Source organism: Brienomyrus brachyistius, chromosome 18, assembly GCF_023856365.1.
Source record: "Brienomyrus brachyistius isolate T26 chromosome 18, BBRACH_0.4, whole genome shotgun sequence".
Taxonomy (NCBI): Eukaryota; Metazoa; Chordata; class Actinopteri; order Osteoglossiformes; family Mormyridae; genus Brienomyrus; species Brienomyrus brachyistius.
Genome location: NC_064550.1, coordinates 15,674,139 through 15,694,155, shown reverse-complemented (window position 1 = coordinate 15,694,155; position 20,017 = coordinate 15,674,139). Strand labels below are relative to the sequence as shown.

At 50.1% G+C, this 20,017-nt stretch overlaps 1 protein-coding gene across 1 annotated transcript in view; it reads left to right on the top strand.

Moving 5' to 3' along the window:
* Positions 1 to 20,017, top strand: part of zgc:77784 (uncharacterized protein LOC402947 homolog) — a 63,708-nt gene that overhangs the window by 21,389 nt on the left and 22,302 nt on the right. Inside the window, 1 exon segment of the mRNA XM_048984228.1 lies at positions 15,144 to 15,470. Coding sequence (XP_048840185.1) covers positions 15,144 to 15,470 — 327 coding nt within the window.

The following is a 20,017-nucleotide window of genomic DNA, read 5'->3' as shown; positions in this document are numbered from 1 at the left end:
TACCTGGAGAGATCCATCCAGCTGCCTTAATTATCACGGGCACAGCTAAAGCATTGACCTAAAAAATGTGTGAGAAAGAGCGAGAAGCAGGTTAACTAGTGGCTGTGGTGCTTTTTAATGGGACCTTTTGTGCTTAGCTTTCGATTTCACTGTATTTTATGCTTGAAACTTGTTCCCTTCCTCATCAGGAAGTGTGAGGCCCGGTTCTCTCTTTTATAGGAAGCTGTGTGTGGGTTTGGGGCGCGTGTTTGGGGAGGGGTTGGAGATGGAGATATCAAGCAGGGGTGGACAGGCATGGGGGGTTCTGATAGAGATTGACCAGTGTTTCTCGATCCAGTCCGCTGACACCCCCACAGTCCACTTTTCTGCTCTCTCCCAGTCCACCTGAATGAAACAAAGAACCGCTAAAGCTGGTAGAGGTGTGCTGGGAGCTGGGAGGGGGCAAAAACGTGGACTGGATCCCCATCTGGGGGTCCCCAAGGCCTGGATTGAGAAGCACCTAGATAGACAGGAGCAGTCAGGGGTGGCGAGCAGACGGGTGAAGGCCAACAAGTTGGTATTTACTTCCAGCTTTAGCGCTTCACCATCTTCCTGAAGCAGTGCAGTAACAGAGAGGAAAGGCTCTTTTTCCTTTTCGGACATGTGAATTTAATTGAGTTTAAAGGCGCTTGTCCAGAACGCTGTTATTGAAGCGTCCTTAGAGGTAAATGGTACCACAGAGGTTTGTCCCTCTGTGTTGCCGTACCTCCGCAGAGAGGAGCGTCTGTGCTGTGGTGGTCCTGTCTGCGGTATGCCTGGTGTAGTCAAGAAATTTTATATTTGATATCTGTCTTCTAGTGATTGTCAGGGAAGTGCAATCCCGTGTCAGTGGCCATTCCTGGCCCGGCCTGGGTGATCTGCTCATGGTCCAAAGGAGGATCGTTACATGCTTTGCCCATGAAGCTTGCAGCACTGTTGGGTGAGTGCTATCAGAGGAGCACTGTGAGTGGGTTACCTCAGTGCGTCCGCTGTGATGGGATTAAAGGCCTGTTTGCTTTGTGTGTGTGTCTGTCTGTCTGCAGACATCAATAGGGTCTCAACAGTGCTATGTTTACTATTGAATAGCTCTTAGTGTGAAATCACCCCCCTCCCCACTTCACAGGTGTAATATTGTCACTACCCTGGAGGCCGGATTGGTGTCAGATGACAGGAGCTCTTTCTCCATGTTGGTTCTCAGGTGTCAGGGCTTAAAGGGGTGGAACCTTGCTGAGCACCGAGGCTTTCACCTGCCCGGCCATCCGGATGCACCTGCTGTGGTCCAAAAGAATACGGGCACCTATATTAGTGCCAATACGTACCTGGATTACATCACAGGATGACATCATAGAGTGACAGGAGTTCCCCAGGTGTGATGTCCAAGCAGAGGTCAGCCACCTCATTCAGCCGGCCTGGTGTGACCAATCTGTCAAACTCGGAGGGGGTTTTTGATCGTATTTTTAGACTGCTGTGAGAATGCCCTTGGTTGGGACAACAAATAGAACCATGTGATGCAGCGATCTTAGAAAAGACTTATTTGGGATTTCGCTCAGGATGGGCAGATGGGACCTGGGAGGAGACTGGGAAAAGAGAGGAAACTGTACCAGAAAATGTTTCCAAAAATCTTAGCAGACAGGCACAGCACAGAATCTGCAACACATGATGATACACAGAACACAGTAATATATGCGATGACATGGAAGAGTGGAACAGATCCTTAAGGATAGCTCTGGTCATGTGACTCTCCCTCTCTGGTCATGTGACTCTCCCTCTCTGGTCATGTGACTCTCCCTCTCTGGTCATGTGACTCTCCCTCTCTGGTCATGTGACTCTCCCTCAGCATAACGCGCTACAACAGCGGCCCCTGGTCCGGCCTGCCTCGGCCTGCCTCATCTGCAGCAGCGTGGATAGGGCCTCAGAAGGTCACCAAACCCTTGCCGCCTCGCTCTGAGGCAGCCGGGCCCATCTGACACAGGTCATTTGTATGGAAATGTGGCCCTTTGCCATTCAGCCACATCGAAAGGGTTCTGATCTCCTTTCAGCATTTTCTTTGGCCTTTACCTTTTTTATATGAGGCAGAACAGGTCAAAGTGGGTGGAGCAGGAGGGGTGAAGCTCAATGTGTGGGGCAGGAAACAGGACAAGGCAGAGCAAGGTAGGTGCAGCAGGACATGGTTGGTTTTAAAGAACGTAGTCCTGTACTCCTGCTTTAGATTGATAATATCCTGATGGCACTATCATGCCATTGGGTGCATGTCCATAGGGGCGGGGCTCTGTCACGTGCTGTGAATGGCTGTTAGCGGCTCACTTCCCCATTCCTGCTGAAACAGTGACCAATAACAAGCGACAAAAGGGGTGTAGTAACGGGTACTGTGACTGAGGCAAAGGAAGATCAAGGTGGAAATGGCACAGCAGTCATGATTCAAGATTCAACATCTGTATTGGCCATATGCTTACACGTGTATTGGAACGCTTACTCGTTCGGTCACGCTCGCTTACAAAAGGCCCTTTCAGACATGCACTGCTTTCTAAACTTTATGCAAAATGTCCTAATCGGTCGAACCACACATTAAATGGACTTTACCCTGCTAGCTCCCTAGTACAAAATCTGGATCATATACAATTGACCCTCATGTGTGAAAGAAGCAGGAAATTTTCCGGAGAATTCACCTCAAGTGAGTGGGCATGCTGATGATAATTCTGTCAAGCGGCTGCCTTTACAACCCCCCCACCCCCCCTGTAATTTACACCCATGGCTGATGCCAAAATCAACCGACAGATTCAAGAAACGGCAAGAGCCTCAGTTGTGTGTGATCAGATTACACACCGGCTATGTGGCGGCGGTGTGATCCGAACTGAGGTGGAAGTGAACAGCAAACACCTTCAATGTGCTGTAAACAAAACACTGCGGTTTCTGCAGAGTACTTTCTGCATCCTGTCCCGCTTCCTGTACGCTCTACCCAAGTGCCACCCCTCATCTGACTATTTCTAGTAAGGTGTGAACGTGTCTGACACGGAAAATCTTCGGCTTTGTGCCACATGTGTAAAAAAGCAACTCTCAAAAATATCCAGACCTGATTCTCGGGACAATGTCCGGAGCTCGTGTGTAGAAATGGCTAAAGAGACTGAAGATGCAAAACAACACAAGTGTAAAATTGCACACACAGTCCAAATCATAAAGTAGTGCCAAAACTGGGCAAAACTTAAGTGTGCAGGGGTGTGTTTAACTACTGGGACCAAGCGGCACTAGCGAGTAAGTGCTAAGAAACACAGATGCTTGTGCAAACCAGTCACACGTGCATGTGCACGTTCACACTCACCAAACGTTATAAGTCTCTTTCTGCAGCATCAATAACCCCCCCCCCCCCCCCCCAATGCCTCGTTGTGTGTGGCCAAGGGAGCTGGAGGGGGTCACTTCCCCAGTCAGCCATTTAATTAAACAATCATTAGCATACCTTCACAGGATACTGATTGGAGACTTTCAGAGTGACATTCCATTTCACTATCACTGTAATTAATCTCGTTGTTTGGCCACAGAGAACAGAAGACTGAAAAATATGCAGAAATGAAATTGAATTAAAACAGCCGACAGGGGAATGGAGTGAGGAAAAAACAAATAACACACGTTAGCACCTGTGCACCAATAAAAGGTGAGTTTATACACTTTGCATTATTAGTCACATTTTATGAGATGAGGGAATCGAGACCCTAAAGGAAGATAACAACAGACACCCCCAGACTTCACTGCTGAATTAAACTTTAAATGGTTTCATGGCTACTCAGCAGATGTAGCAAGTCTATTAACGGCCGCGACGTTTAGTGGGAGGTGCGGGACCAACTGGAGAGCTGGGTAACAGCCCGCGTCGAGGTTTCCATAGCGCCGAGGCTTCTGTCCAATGCCTCTTTCCGTCCAATGGTTGTTCGAAGTTCCATTCTACAGTCAGAGAAGTCTGTAGCGGGCAGTCTGCTGTGATAGCAAGTTTATAAGCGTGCATTGTGTCTGCGTGTTTGTGTGTGTGGGAGAGGGGAGCGCATGCATACACTGCTCCTCATTTACGTGAGAACAGCCAATCCTGGGTAAGCTCCCGGAAAATGGGATAACTCCAAATCCTGCAATCCCCTTGACTTCCTTTAGAGGACCCCCCCTCAATGTGTATTCACAGAGAAGTTCGAAAAACAAACCTGTCACCATCGGTTGAACACATGCAGCGTTTTTCCGCAGCTTCACGTGATCCTGCAGGAAGCATGCAGGCGGGAATAATGTGTCAGGGGGAGGGGCTGGCGAATGAGGTGGCCAGGAACGAGCGGATGCAGGAGCCCTGGCGGTGTTGGCGAGGAGGCGGGGGCTTTTCAGCTGTTCAGCGACAGCTCTGTGCTTTCACCCTATACCAGATATGGTTGAATGACCATTCAGAAAATCTCGGATTTCAGACCAGGGTGTTGCAGGAATGTACAGGATACACTGCAGTCCACACTCTGACCCGCTGAGATCCTCCTGAGCCATTATATTGGGTCTGCAGGGCAGCTTGTCTGATCGGGTCAGAACTTCGTGTACTGAAGGATTATCAAACTGAGCCCAGACCTGTTCGTTACACATATCAGCTCCATCGCACCACCAAGACGTCTGGTCAAATCTCTGGACCAGCTGCTCTACAGGCTGAATCAGGCCGGATGCAGGCGAGATATGACAGACGAATGTGACGGCTGCAGGATTTTCGGGAGAGAGACTCTGGAACCTCAGGCGTGAGCTGAGAGGATTGTGTAAAAAAACGGAGATTTTCCCAACCCATCGATCCTTCCTTAGTGCCGTCTGACTCATCGAGCAATAGCTCAGTTTACAGCTGTGTTCAGTGGCCTTCAACTCCTCCAAAGCCGAATGAACAGGCGTCTCATTAGTGCCTGGGATGGAGTCGTGCAAGTGGAAACTCGACAGCAGGCGGAAGCCGGAGGAAAGTTCTCTGTCCTAAACTGTTTTTTTTTATTTTTAAATCCGTCTGAACATCGCTTTAGTGTCGAAGGCAGTTCTCTCCGCTAAAGTTTTTGCTGACACCAGGGTAATGTATTCACCTCACTTTTCAGTCCCAGAGCAGAACAATGTCTTGTACTTTTTAATGTCCACCTGTTGTTCACCGGCGCCCCCTGTGGGCCGATCCATTATAGCATTAAACTTTATTTTTGCATCAGTGGAGCGGCACTAAGGGGTGCCACCATGTGTGAAAACGCTGGCGAAAACTGGCTTTAAAACCCTGCTACTATTAACATTAACATTAATGAGAACAGGCTGATCAGTAGAGGTCTGCATGTCGTCACTACAAGGTACTTAAAACATTAACTTATAATCATGTTTTATCTCCACGGTGCCATCGATGACCTCTCTCCAGCCCCCTCAAAGTCATTCTTTAAAAGTATTTGGTACAATTGGTTAGAGAAATAACTGTGTTCTCAGATGGGCTGGGGGTGGGCTCAAACGTCAGTATTCTCCTAAGGACAACTGGCTTTCATTCGGGGCATGTTCATATTCTGGTTTAGGGGTCTTTCGGGTGTTTCTATTGGGCGAGCCCATGCATGAACCCTGCCCACATCATTCACATATACGTTTGCCCCACCCATATCATGGGCATGTTTATGGTTGCTCTGGCCACATCATTAGCATGTACATGCTAGCATATGCAAACATGCATGTCGCCTCCATGAGTGGAAGGTATCAGTTTACGTTGGGGGTGGAGTGGGGTGGGGGGGGCCCAGCTGTCAGGACATACGGTCGCGCACTTCGCTGGCTCAGCATGCGAATCCCCGTTGCCTAGGAAACCCTCACTGACGGACGGGGAATGCGGATACCTATTTTGTTGTTAATTGTTCCTTTTGAAGGTGGTGCTGGTGGGGGGGGGGTGCTTTCCAGCTTTCCATGTCTTGCTTCCCAGCACTGCCCCTAGACTGGGAGCGAGCTGTTCGACATGCGATGCGCTCACTCATGTCCACGCCATCCATCACAGCCGAGAGGGACCATTTTCACAGTCAGTGCTGTAATTAACCCCTATGGGGACGCAGTGGCCCCTCCCAAGGCGGGGGTCGTCCATAAGATGCATTCTCATGGTGTCCATATTCACCTCTGTAGTGAAGACAGATCCCCCACCCACTCATATTTGCACAGCCCTGCTCCCCAGGGCCTTGCTGGATTGTTGTGGCTGCCGGTGACTTTTCATTGGCATGTGAATCAGAGTCGCTCACGGTCTTGTTAGCATTAGTCTGCTAAACTGACAAGCCATTGTTTCATTGAAAATAAAGGGGCTTTGAAATAAAAGGCAGAGTTACTGGATGGATGGAGCGATGCCTTCTGTGGTACTGGGAGGGCATGTGTGTTTAAAGGGAGACAAGCAACATCATCTTCTGACTCTCAAAGCAATCTGACTCTCGCTGTCCCAAACGCTCCCTCCCTTAGCAGGTAAAAGGTCAGCCGGCAGATTGTTCCTGCTCCCCCCAACCCAGACCACCTTGCCACAACTCAGCCCCGCCACCTTTGAGTCATGCTTGCTGCTCTGTGGCTGTAGCTGGGGAGACAGGACTATGACAGCCAGCAGGATGGACCGATCGACTCTCCTGAAAGGAATGAAAACCTCCTTTCCTGAGCACTGTATGACAGTACAGAGCCTCTTTCTCTGCCTATATCGGACTAAGGACAGCAGCAGCAGCAGCTGAGTAAAGCATCAATGGCATGGTGTACACAAGTCCAGTATTCCAAGAAATTATGCTCTTAATTGTATAATTACTCCTAATTAAGGTAGTGTGTCACTTTAGTACCAGGTGCAAATTATTTAATAATTGTACGAAAATAATATATTCTGCAACACTGTGGCCTTTGAGATAAAATATTACACAGTCCAAAACAACACGTTTTACGTTTCATTTCAAGTGTTTTGGGCTAAACAACTGACGATTATTAACTGTGAAAACGAATAGCTTATTTTGAATACAGCGCTGGCACAAAAGGCGGTAGGATTCGGCGCTGACAGATAGACGTGTAAGCGGCGGGCGAACCAGTAGGGGGCAGTAAAAGCTCGCGCTGCATTCGGAGGAGCGGCCCTGCCACTCGGAGGGTCACTGCACCGCGAACACATACGGATATCCCTGAGTCCGCCGCAATAATATTAGTCCAGTCGTATGATGATGTGCAGCAGTATTAGTGCTACGCGGAATATTTCTATTCATATGCTAATCGTGACCAGGGGAATGCCATAATCGTCTAAACGAACTGCGGCGATTCCCAGCTTGACATGTTTGTATTGCTTTGCACCATGAAAGATGGTGATTTGTTTCCCCCAGTCAGCTTATTTCCCTTTCTCCGCGTGCTGTTTAATTGACCAGACACTGACCCACAGATTATCTTGTTGAAATTCGTGCGGTTCGCCCGTTGTCGTTAGTGTCTTCCTGCAATTGCTGGAAGTGTTACGAGCGACAGCAAACACATGATTAATAGCGCAATCTTTCCACGCCCACCCCCTCCATCGCTCTGAGCGCCTTCGGAAAATAGCCGTCAAATATTAATGAGAGGAAATTATTAAATCCTTATCTGTGGACTGATACCAAGGCCTAGATGGGCGGGGGCCGATAGTTTATATCAGCCGCGTCTCCATTCCACGAACCATGGGCTGCGGTCTTTTGAAACGGGATGTACTGCGGGGTCATAAACTAGTATAATGTAGTTTTTCCACGTGCATTTTTAGGTACCCGCCCCAGCATCTGTGCATTACACCGTACTGCTTACATTTCAAAACTGCAGATCGCAAACCCACCCGCTTGCCCACATGCGGAGAGACGCGGAATTTCAAAAAATCCAAACTTCGTAGGTTTATCCGCTTCAGCAACATTTTAAAAAAGCTGACACGGCAAACGGGGAATTCTCTCCGGAACCCGCGGATTGAAAAAGCAACGCCGCTTTACTTGGGGAAGGGAGGCATGCGAGAGCAGCGTTTAAACGCGGCGCGTCTTCACGCTTTGTGGGGCATTACTCTCCATTCAGAGGCACAGCGGGGGTGATAACTGAGCATCGCCGGCTCACTCCTGAAGCCCTCCGCTCCCGTCCTCTCCTCCCACCCCCTCCGGCTCTCCTCCCTTCGCTGTACGTGTGTTTGTCAGTCAAGGCTTAAGCGCAGTCCTGTGCGGATCGACACGGTGCATGAGGCGCAATTCACGGAAGGACAGAAGAAGACGCCTAACAGATGCCGGCGTCCACTTTTCAGTGACTTTACCATCAGGGCACTTTGAATCGCACGATGACATGCAGCCTTTAAATCGGCGCTTTGGGTGTGAAGGACAGCTGTGATGCTCTGAAGAGGATGTAGTACTAAGCGCCTTTACTGACCATGCGTTCAGACTGGATACAGGAAGAAACAGGGTGTTTCGGCTTTTACAATTAAGCTTGAAACAAACACATTCACACCCATTTCCCCGCATACGTACAGGGTGAAATGTTTCCTAAACTGTGCTTTTAAGGAAAACATTTTCCCAGTTTGCTTTTCCTCCACCTGAAAACGGGATGCAAGGGAACTTCTGAGGCACGTAGCCGGTAGGATCGTGTAGACACCTGCCTAGATGATCGCACCTTCTACCGGGACTCCGGAAGGGCTCCTGCCCCGCTAGGACTTACGACTCAGCCACTTTACCAAGAAAAAAAGACAATTTCTTTAACAATATCGGGTTTTTGGTGTAGGAACCTTTACGGATACTATGTCACAATGCTTCCGCTACGATTCAGTTTTCTCTTTGGATTATTGCACATCGGAGCCAATGGTAAGTTGCAACTCCAACTCCGTGAAGTTTTTTTCATTGAAGATGCTGCCGGCTCTTGGTGCCTCGTAAGGCTTTGCGAGCGCAAATCCAAGATGATGCAGCCATGCCCTCCGGCGCGCATTACGCGCTCCTGCCCGAGTCGCTCTGGCTAAAGAGACGAGCCGCTTTAAACGTGTTTTCACCCAGACTGGGAAGCTGGGAGTCGGCTGGTGATGCCAGATCACTTCCTGCAGAATTAGTCGCCCTTTAAAGTCCCTTCCTTTACATACAGAGTCATGTTCTTTCAAGCTCAAAGATACCCGCGCGCACAGTCATATTTTTAATTAAAAACAGTAAAACCAATCAAAACGTGGGTTAGCTACTGGAAAGCGTTTAAAAATCGTTCCACATGCTTAATTAATGCATTGTTTAATGGCGTAATTAGTTAATTCGTACATGTACTGAAGCAGGACTACTGTATTGATTAATGCAGGGTATGTCTTTGTTCGCCCTTAATTCAGTGCAGTGCTTTTTCTTGTTAAAAGCCAATTGCTGTTGAGTATCGCCTATCCAATTTTTTTACAAGGAGAATAATAATTTACGATAAAGGTATTTTACACGCATACATTATATACAGCAGTACTGTTGCGTACATAATAATCTCAAGACAGGCATTTTAATGCTTTAGCACATGAAATTTTTTTCTGTTTGGCAAAGAAAATTACAGTTGTTGCCAAATTAAATTCTTTGCATAATAGGATTTTAGTCTTTAAGAGAAGCAGTGATTGAATTGTTTGTGTAAAATACGTTTTGGCATACATGAATGTAGTGTGGTTCATATGAAAACGTTTTTTTTCCATATTAAATGTAACAAAGTATTATTGGTTATTCAAATACTTTGTTCATGTTATCACCTACGGTATTTTGCAAACAAATGTTTGATGAAACCAGGGTTTTTGGATAATGTTAGGGCTTTTAGAATATTGCTAGGGTTCTAGTATATTTCCCGAGATCCTTAAATAGATTCCTCTTCAGCAATATGAAAAAAACTTGAAAGGGTTTTATTCTCTACCGTGATCTTTAGTATTCCGTCATTGCTTGCCAAGGAAACGCACGGTCTCTCTGGAATTGTGCTTTGCATTATTTATTTGTTTGGCAGATGACTTTATCCAGAGAGATGTGCCTGAGGGTACAACAGGAATGCCCTTCTGGGGAACCTGAACTTGCAGAGTACCGTTGACTATACCTTAACGGCTGCGTCGCGCGCTATCGTGGTCACGTGAGCGTTCTCCCCTGCCATTTTCGGGGTGCAATCGCATGTTCAGCACGTTCCCAGTTCATTACCCCAAAGTTTTGTTTATTGCGTTTTAATGAGGTCGTTGTTAATTGCGCCAACGGCTCCATTAAAATCATTTTACTTTATTGTGCGTGAAGTTTTAGCGATTGTCTCGAGCTGCTTTCATTTGATTAATGGATCATTTTGTACTGCTGTTTTGTGGCGCTTGCAGAACTGACCAGAGGTGCGTTTCCCACAAGCATAATTGCTATATATGTTAGCAACTTACAGAGTTGGAACCTTGCTTTTGGGAAACGCAGCCTAGAGCCGGATCCTAACTTTGTGTAAGTTATCTCTTAATGCTGTAGCAGTGTTCCAAGTGGCACAGTTGCTGTGCACTACACACACGAGGCTCGAGTTGTCATGGAATGCCTGTGTATGTCGTCCCCTTTGTGGGGAAAAAAGACAAAAGCCACCCCTTTGAAAATACAAGATCCTTCCATCATCATACCCCATACTTCCAGCACCAATTTCATTGTTCTGTGTAATTGTCAGTCATGTTAAGCTTAATTTACCAGCTATACCAGGGGTACCAAAGACCCAGACTAAAACACAAATTAAGCCAGAATGTGCCACCCCGCTCCCCCCAGGGCACACAGAACATCCCCACCACTCTGCCTTTTAAAAAAAATGAAATTCTTTTACATACGGCCAGACCACTGAGTACATGGCTTTCCTGCTGCACTGAAAAGCTGACGGTTGCAGTGTTGGGGTGTTAGTGTCACCGCTGCAGCTATGGGGATGGGGAAGGGGGGGGGAGCGGCGGGCACTGCACTTGACCTGTTGCCAGGTCAACGGGCGAACACCCCCAACAAGCTTTCTAACAGCACCGCAGACGGTCGCAGTTGGATCTTGGACTAGAACCAGGTTCATGGTGAGCAGCATGGCCCAGGGGTGGGATGGGGTGGGGTAGGAGTGGGGGGTCAAGTTCGCGTCAGAAGGAGGGAGAGAGACACCAAGGAATGGGTGACCATGCTGGTTCCTGAGAGCCTGCGGCTTTTTAGGGGATGCGTTTTAATTAGCACCCGATTGACGCCTGAAACACCAGGCGAGGTGGCTTTCCATCCAAGTAATTAGCTCAATAAAGCAATTAAGAGCTATGGGAAAGTGGAGAGCCCTACACCCGGCCCCCACGGTCCTCCAGGGCCAGGGTTGGCTGACCCCACAGTTAGATATGGATGTGTGACACAGTGCGAGTAGATCATACCATTATGGTCACAGTGTGAGGGGTGTACATAGGTACATAGGACATTCTGCTACACCTTTATGTTGACTGTCTGCATTAGGAGGGGGATCATAGGAATATGATTGCTTGAGGGCTAGGATGGCAGTTTTACTTAATGTTGACTCTGGAAATTGATTATCATTGGCATTATCTTATAGACCCCTAGTGAACATTGTGTGGAATTATTTTCTGTTGCGGTTAGTGGGGATTCTGGGCCGAAGGTCGAGAAGTGGCGAATGGCCAGTTTACATTGCACTTAGGCCAGTTTGAGGGTTACTGGCGCTGCTGGGAGCTTATGGGAGTGCTGGCGTGGCATGACTAGGTTGGCATGCCATGTGCCAGTCTCTGTCCCTTAGTGAGAAGTGGCACCCAGCCACAGGAACTGGGCAAAGGAAACCCTTTCCATCGATGGAAATACCATGAATAAAAGCCATACATGCTGGCAAATGGAAAACCTGAATGTTAGAAACAAAAGGGAATATGTAGAGCCAAGAACCAGAGGGAGGGACCAAGGCAGCGGTAGGCAGGGTCTGGATAGAGGGAGAGGCCAGGCAGCGGTAGGCAGGGTCTGGATAGAGGTAGAGGCCAGGCAGTGGTAGGCAGGGTCTGGATAGAGGTAGAGGCCAGGCAGCGGTAGGCAGGGTCTGGATAGAGGTAGAGGCCAGGCAGCGGTAGGCAGGGTCTGGATAGAGGTAGAGGCCAGGCAGCGGTAGGCAGGGTCTGGATAGAGGTAGAGGCCAGGCAGCGGTAGGCAGGGTCTGGATAGAGGTAGAGGCCAGGCAGCGGTAGGCAGGGTCTGGATAGAGGTAGAGGCCAGGCAGCGGTAGGCAGGGTCTGGATAGAGGTAGAGGCCAGGCAGCGGTAGGCAGGGTCTGGATAGAGGTAGAGGCCAGGCAGCGGTAGGCAGGGTCTGGATAGAGGTAGAGGCCAGGCAGCGGTAGGCAGGGTCTGGATAGAGGGAGAGGCCAGGCAGCGGTAGGCAGGGTCTGGATAGAGGGAGAGGCCAGGCAGTGGTAGGCAGGGTCTGGATAGAGGGAGAGGCCAGGCAGCGGTAGGCAGGGTCTGGATAGAGGTAGAGGCCAGGCAGCGGTAGGCAGGGTCTGGATAGAGGTAGAGGCCAGGCAGCGGTAGGCAGGGTCTGGATAGAGGTAGAGGCCAGGCAGCGGTTGGCAGGGTCTGGATAGAGGTAGAGGCCAGGCAGCGGTAGGCAGGGTCTGGATAGAGGTAGAGGCCAGGCAGCGGTAGGCAGGGTCTGGATAGAGGTAGAGGCCAGGCAGCGGTAGGCAGGGTCTGGATAGAGGTAGAGGCCAGGCAGCGGTTGGCAGGGTCTGGATAGAGGTAGAGGCCAGGCAGCGGTAGGCAGGGTCTGGATAGAGGTAGAGGCCAGGCAGCGGTAGGCAGGGTCTGGATAGAGGTAGAGGCCAGGCAGCGGTTGGCAGGGTCTGGATAGAGGTAGAGGCCAGGCAGCGGTAGGCAGGGTCTGGATAGAGGTAGAGGCCAGGCAGCGGTAGGCAGGGTCTGGATAGAGGTAGAGGCCAGGCAGCGGTTGGCAGGGTCTGGATAGAGGTAGAGGCCAGGCAGCGGTAGGCAGGGTCTGGATAGAGGTAGAGGCCAGGCAGCGGTAGGCAGGGTCTGGATAGAGGTAGAGGCCAGGCAGCGGTAGGCAGGGTCTGGATAGAGGTAGAGGCCAGGCAGCGGTAGGCAGGGTCTGGATAGAGGTAGAGGCCAGGCAGCGGTAGGCAGGGTCTGGATAGAGGTAGAGGCCAGGCAGCGGTAGGCAGGGTCTGGATAGAGGTAGAGGCCAGGCAGCGGTAGGCAGGGTCTGGATAGAGGTAGAGGCCAGGCAGCGGTAGGCAGGGTCTGGATAGAGGTAGAGGCCAGGCAGCGGTAGGCAGGGTCTGGATAGAGGTAGAGGCCAGGCAGCGGTAGGCAGGGTCTGGATAGAGGTAGAGGCCAGGCAGCGGTAGGCAGGGTCTGGATAGAGGTAGAGGCCAGGCAGCGGTAGGCAGGGTCTGGATAGAGGTAGAGGCCAGGCAGCGGTAGGCAGGGTCTGGATAGAGGTAGAGGCCAGGCAGCGGTAGGCAGGGTCTGGATAGAGGTAGAGGCCAGGCAGCGGTAGGCAGGGTCTGGATAGAGGTAGAGGCCAGGCAGCGGTAGGCAGGGTCTGGATAGAGGTAGAGGCCAGGCAGCGGTAGGCAGGGTCTGGATAGAGGTAGAGGCCAGGCAGCGGTTGGCAGGGTCTGGATAGAGGTAGAGGCCAGGCAGCGGTAGGCAGGGTCTGGATAGAGGGAGAGGCCAGGCAGCGGTAGGCAGGGTCTGGATAGAGGTAGAGGCCAGGCAGCGGTTGGCAGGGTCTGGATAGAGGTAGAGGCCAGGCAGCGGTAGGCAGGGTCTGGATAGAGGTAGAGGCCAGGCAGCGGTAGGCAGGGTCTGGATAGAGGTAGAGGCCAGGCAGCGGTAGGCAGGGTCTGGATAGAGGTAGAGGCCAGGCAGCGGTAGGCAGGGTCTGGATAGAGGTAGAGGCCAGGCAGCGGTAGGCAGGGTCTGGATAGAGGTAGAGGCCAGGCAGCGGTAGGCAGGGTCTGGATAGAGGTAGAGGCCAGGCAGCGGTAGGCAGGGTCTGGATAGAGGGAGAGGCCAGGCAGTGGTAGGCAGGGTCTGGATAGAGGTAGAGGCCAGGCAGCGGTTGGCAGGGTCTGGATAGAGGTAGAGGCCAGGCAGCGGTAGGCAGGGTCTGGATAGAGGTAGAGGCCAGGCAGCGGTAGGCAGGGTCTGGATAGAGGTAGAGGCCAGGCAGCGGTAGGCAGGGTCTGGATAGAGGTAGAGGCCAGGCAGCGGTAGGCAGGGTCTGGATAGAGGTAGAGGCCAGGCAGCGGTTGGCAGGGTCTGGATAGAGGTAGAGGCCAGGCAGCGGTAGGCAGGGTCTGGATAGAGGTAGAGGCCAGGCAGCAGTAGGCAGGGTCTGGATAGAGGTAGAGGCCAGGCAGCGGTAGGCAGGGTCTGGATAGAGGTAGAGGCCAGGCAGCGGTAGGCAGGGTCTGGATAGAGGTAGAGGCCAGGCAGTGGTAGGCGGCACTGGGATAGAGGGAGAGGCCAGGCAGTGGTAGGTGGGGTTGGGACAAAGGAAGAGGCCAGGCAGTGGTAGTCAGGATTGGGATAACTCGAGGAGCCATGGTAGAGGCAGGCCAAGCCTGGATAGAGGTAGAGGTCACGCAGTGGTAGGCGGCACTGGGATAGAGGGAGAGGCCAGGCAGTGGTAGGTGGGGTCTGGATAGAGGAAGGGGCCAAGGTAGAGGTAAGGGGGGGGCTTAAAAGAAAGGGTGGTGCTCATAAATAGAGACAATACTGGATAATTTCGAGATAAAATTTTACAGACACAAAGAGCAACACAAAGTGTACTGGATGGGGTTTCTTCCGTGACTGCGGCCCAGAGTATCCAGTCCTTCACTCTCGCCAGTCATTTCAGATAACGGAGCTCCTCCTATCCTACACTGAAATTAGAGCATCTGTGAGCAGGAGAAAGAATTTCTCTGTTTCCTCTGTTTTCTTGGTTCCTCAATCCATTCAGTCTGAATGGACTGAGGAAAACCTCAGTGGCGTAGAAATGGTTAATTGTAAAGTAGTTCTATTTTTTTTTTGCTTTTGAAGTATATAGTTAAAAATAAATGCGGCTCTTTTGCACCCATCATTCTCTCTGTCTTTCCATGTTCTGAGACATTGTTTTGGTGTCACGTAAATGATTTAGCAGAAGCTATCAGAAAAGGTTATTCTTAATGCAGCCCCCTTTCCCCCCCCCCGGCAGGGTCCCGCCTGCGCCAGGAGGACTCCCCTCCCCGCATCGTGGAGCACCCCTCCGACCTGATCGTGTCCAAGGGGGAGCCGGCCACCCTCAACTGCAAGGCGGAGGGCCGGCCGGCACCCACAGTGGAGTGGTACAAGGACGGCGAGCGCGTGGAGACGGACCGGGAGAACCCGCGCTCACACCGCATGCTGCTGCCCAGCGGCTCGCTCTTCTTCCTGCGCATCGTGCACGGCCGCCGCAGCAAGCCAGACGACGGCAGCTACGTCTGCGTGGCCCGCAACTACCTGGGCGAGGCGGCCAGCCGCAACGCCTCGCTGGAGGTGGCCAGTAAGTGGCCGGTTCCTTCCTTCTCTCTCCAGTGTATTTATTTGGTATCGACTGGATTCTTGGTGGGTTTGGTGATGCTCTTCAGTGATTGGTGGAACTGCTTTGATGGACAGCTGCACTATCGGCTATGATTATTATTATTTTTTTGCTGGCCCTGATAGTCCTAATTACATCTTTTGCATGAACAGTGTCTTGTGTCTTTTGTGTTTGGTGGTAACTATGAACACTGGTCTTCCTGTTGGTGGTAGTAAGTGGATGTTACTCCAGAGGACGGAGGACTTTTATCACAGAATGTGATCCCATGTTTTGGCCAGCTGCCTCCAACCCCCCCCCCCCCAATGCATCCTCCATCCTGGATGCCAGCTGTATGACAACAGCTTGATCTATCGACTGTAGAGAGAGAGCAAGGGAAGAGGGGGTCCTGGAGCCCAAATGAAAAATTCATGAAAAATTGATGAGGTCTCCAGATTATTGTTTTATTTGTTTTCCTTCATTTCGCTGCTGGGCTTTCGTCACGGGGTGGGGGGGGGGGTGGGGGTGCATTATGAGTTTGTGTGTGTGGAGGGAGATTTGCTGTTAAATGAAGTGTTGAATTTTTAAGTGCCTTCAAGGTTAGGGGTCAGAGGGCAGAAAGTCAAGAGGCCTGGGGATAGAAGTGGGCGAGGGAAATGGGGGGGTAGTATCAATTGTCGCAATCGTTGAAAATGTAGGATGTTAAGCGAGCTCTTGGCTGCCCTTTGTTTTCTTGGTGGGGGGGGGCAGAGTTCCCCTGAGAGCCGGATAATATCGCTTTGGTGGAGCTGAGCCTCAGCGATGGGGTATTCTCTGTACTGCACCGTCGGACTGCAGCTAGCGGTCACGCGTACGGGGCGGCCAAGGGCGGCGAGTCGGGACAGAGCGGGAATTACGACCAAGAGAGGCTCTGGTCCCTCAAGGGCCCTGCGCTGGTTCGTTTTGGGTTCCTGCAAAATGTTATCCTGCGTTATATGATAGAACATAATGCTGTAAGTCTTTGACATATCTGCTGAGAACTCAGACAGTTATATGGAATAAGTCTGTATTAACCCCCACCCTCCCCCACATAGAAAATGCACTTTGCCTAGTATGTGAAAGTCTTTAAGAGAGTGTGAGGGAGCAAAGAGGGGGCAAAATGGTCCAGGGGGTTAATCTCACACTGCGGATGACCTGCTTTCCTTTCGGTTTCAAAGGTAGACAGCATTTTTTGAGGCCTCCCAATCAAACTGCTGCAAAAATGATTCCTTTGCTGCATGATGTGCATTAAAATCCAGCTGAAGTAGACTGATGCTGTAGGTGTGTGTCTGCACTGTGTTAAACTTGCACACTCTGTGTGTGCTTATACTGTGTTAACCCCGAGCTGTGTGTTGTCGGTCTGTATCGCAGTAAAATAGTGCCATGCTGGAAAAATTTCCTGCAGAAAACCCTAACCTTTCCCCAGGATTGACATAGTCGTACTTAATCCACCAGCATTAATCTGAATAGTGAAAGTTCACCCAGCACAAGCGTTATAATCATGTGACTACAGTCATGTCAGATGTTCATTATTTTTACCTTCCTTGCTTAATGCCTCACATTGTGCCGTTAATGACCAAAACACATGCCGATCCAGCCCAGTCAGTGACACCCTAGTGGTCCCGAGATCTGGTGCTCGAGGCCTGCTTGCGGAGGCAAGGAGTATTAAATTTTATGTGTGTGTATTAAAACTGATAAGTCTTAAGCCATGTCCACTTATCCAGTTTGCTAAATATAATTCAGAATGCATTTGGTCAAAACGTGGGAGTTAAAATAAGAAGGTCAAGTGAGAGTAAGAAAGAGACCACTGGGAAATCCCACCTTTAACGCACAGAAACAGCTAATGGGCTTTTCCCCGGGGGACTCTGCCAATATGATGCAAGTCAGCTGATGTTTAACCACTAGACCCCAACAGCACATGCACACTCACTTCCTCATCTGCGTCCCGAGTACAGAGTAGAGATGAATGAATGTATGAATTCGGGTTAAGCAGGAGTGACTGGACTCCACAGCGACCCGAGCTGCCCCGGCTGGATGCTGCCTCATTGTCATGGTCCCGCTCCCCCATCTTTCATTGGACAGCTCACAGCGTGTGCTCATGGTCTCATTTGTGGGCCGCTCCCTGCTGCTGAAGGCTGTTCCAAGCTGCGCTTTATCAGCTTCTCTTGTGCTCTACAGCTGGACTGTCACCTGCTCCACTGATGCCTTTAAGGAAGAAAAGGGGAAAAAAAAAAAAACTCAGGGAAAGTGTCTGGTTGGACATGCCAGCCAGTCAGCCGTCTCTAGCATCTGACACGAATTTCATTTTGAAGCCCTTATTGACTTTTTTCCCAAAGAGCTTGAAATCAATTTCAAGCTCCAATTACTACACACGGGCGGATGATGAGAGAAGAAAGACAAAGTATCGATTACTTGTTTTTTTTAAGATGGAAACTCTGGGGTATACCGTTGAAGGACACTGAGAACTACAGAGGTTTGTTAACCTGTGCAACGAAGCTTTAAAACAGCTGGAGGCTGCTGTGGCATTGTGTGTCTCTGGAGCTGTCTGTCTGACTGCCCGCCTGTCCACCCTTTACAGTTTTCCCACATCCATGAATAATTATAGCCCTTCCTCAAACTCAGTTCCTGTCAAGTGTGATCAGGTGTTTGTAGGTGTCTGCAGCTGAGACAATGTACTGTGTAGGACGTAATGTGTATCTTCATGGATGGTCTGTCAATTTATTCCTTTCCACTAGGCTGGACAGCTACAGAATTGATGGAAACATTCCTAACCCTCTCCCACCTGCCTATCCACACTCAAGCCTCAATCCTTGAACGTGACCATGTGTGAGCGGCGGCATGGGACAATATACCCGCTGGTCAAACCAAACCTCTGATACCTGGGATGTTCCCTTTGACAGCCCCCACCACCTCCATTCTGATTCCGTCTCCATAGGTCCCGTCATCTCAGGGGGCACTGGGGGGAGTGGCAAGATATGTTTCCGTTGCCAAGGAGACAGGGGGGTGGGTGTAGATGTTGACTCCAGGCCCCAGAGTCCCCTCAGGTAGCAGGTGGCGGGCTGATGGGTGTGGTATCAGCCTTGGGGGGGGGGAGGGGTCACTGATCTGTCACCTGCCAGTCTGATGTGAACCACTGGCATACGCTTCAAATCAGTCACACAATACAGGCAATACAAATACAGTCAGTCGCATAACCCACCAACACTAAGTACATTTACAATGCAGAAACACACACCCTTAAAGACACAGACCTTCACAGATGGACTCACAAGTACTTGGTACTTGTCTGCATTTGCCTCCCAATCACAGCAGGTCGGATGCGCCTTCCAGCTCTGGCCCCACCCACATGACCCCTGGGTCATTGTTATGGGAGCGTTTGAGTCTGTCAGCACTCATTAGGGCTCACAGAGACCTTTCACTTATTGTGTTTGGCTTATGTTACGTATGTGTAGGATGACACCAGCCAGACAGCTGCTCTGGGGAAGTGTGGTTAAAGCACACACCCCCCCTCGGCCCCCCCCCGTGAACTAAAGAGAGGCTAATGATCCTTCTGTCCTAACCAGCACTTGATATGACAGCTAAGACCGTGTGATAAGGGCTGAAGGTGACACAGCGCTGCCTCTCTCGATACGTGACTGTGCCGTGTTCGACAGCAATACAGAACATGCAGCGTTTGTTTTCCATCCCTGCCAGATCCTGTCCCTAGTGGCTGCTCCCGTAATTATGACAGGAATCGTCCCCACTTCATTCTCCAGGCACTTGCGATGTAGATGGCGGAGCTGTACCTCGCTATGCCTGCAGCAAAGCGGCCACTCTGACGAACGGCCATCTGCTCGTAGGTGTAGCTCACAATGAACGAGCAGCACTGCTCATGCTGAGAAAACACCTTATATAGAAGATTGATCTAACATCTAAGGCGTCTTGCACTGCTTATTAGGTTAAAGCAGACTTGCAATCAATCCTTGATTTGCTAGCTTTTTGTGTAAAACACTGTGCCCAAAGGTTCAACAGCAGAGCCCCACACAAGCGCTGCATTTTCTCTTTTCTTTGTTTAGGATTTGCAGCTCTTACATGAAAAAGGGAAGCGAGGCAGCAGAGCTGGTTTGATCCTTTTTCTTTTTGCCACAGAGATTGTGTCGTCAGGCAGGAAATGAGCTGCAGTAGAGCCGTCGCCCACGGCAGAAAACAAAACTGGGGGTGTGAGGCCGCATCACTGTGTATCCATACATTACACCTGTATTACCACTGTATCCTCCCCTATTAAAATTACATCACTGTATGCCAACACATTAGTTACATCATCATTTTGTATCCACTCTTTTAGAATTACATCATCACTGTGTATTTACATTTTAGAATGACATCATGACTGTTACCACACATTAGAATTACATCATCACTGTGTATTTACATTTTAGAATTACATCATCAATATTATCACACATTAGAATTACATCATCACTGAGTATTTACATTTTAGAATTACATCATCACTGTTACCACACATTAGAATTACA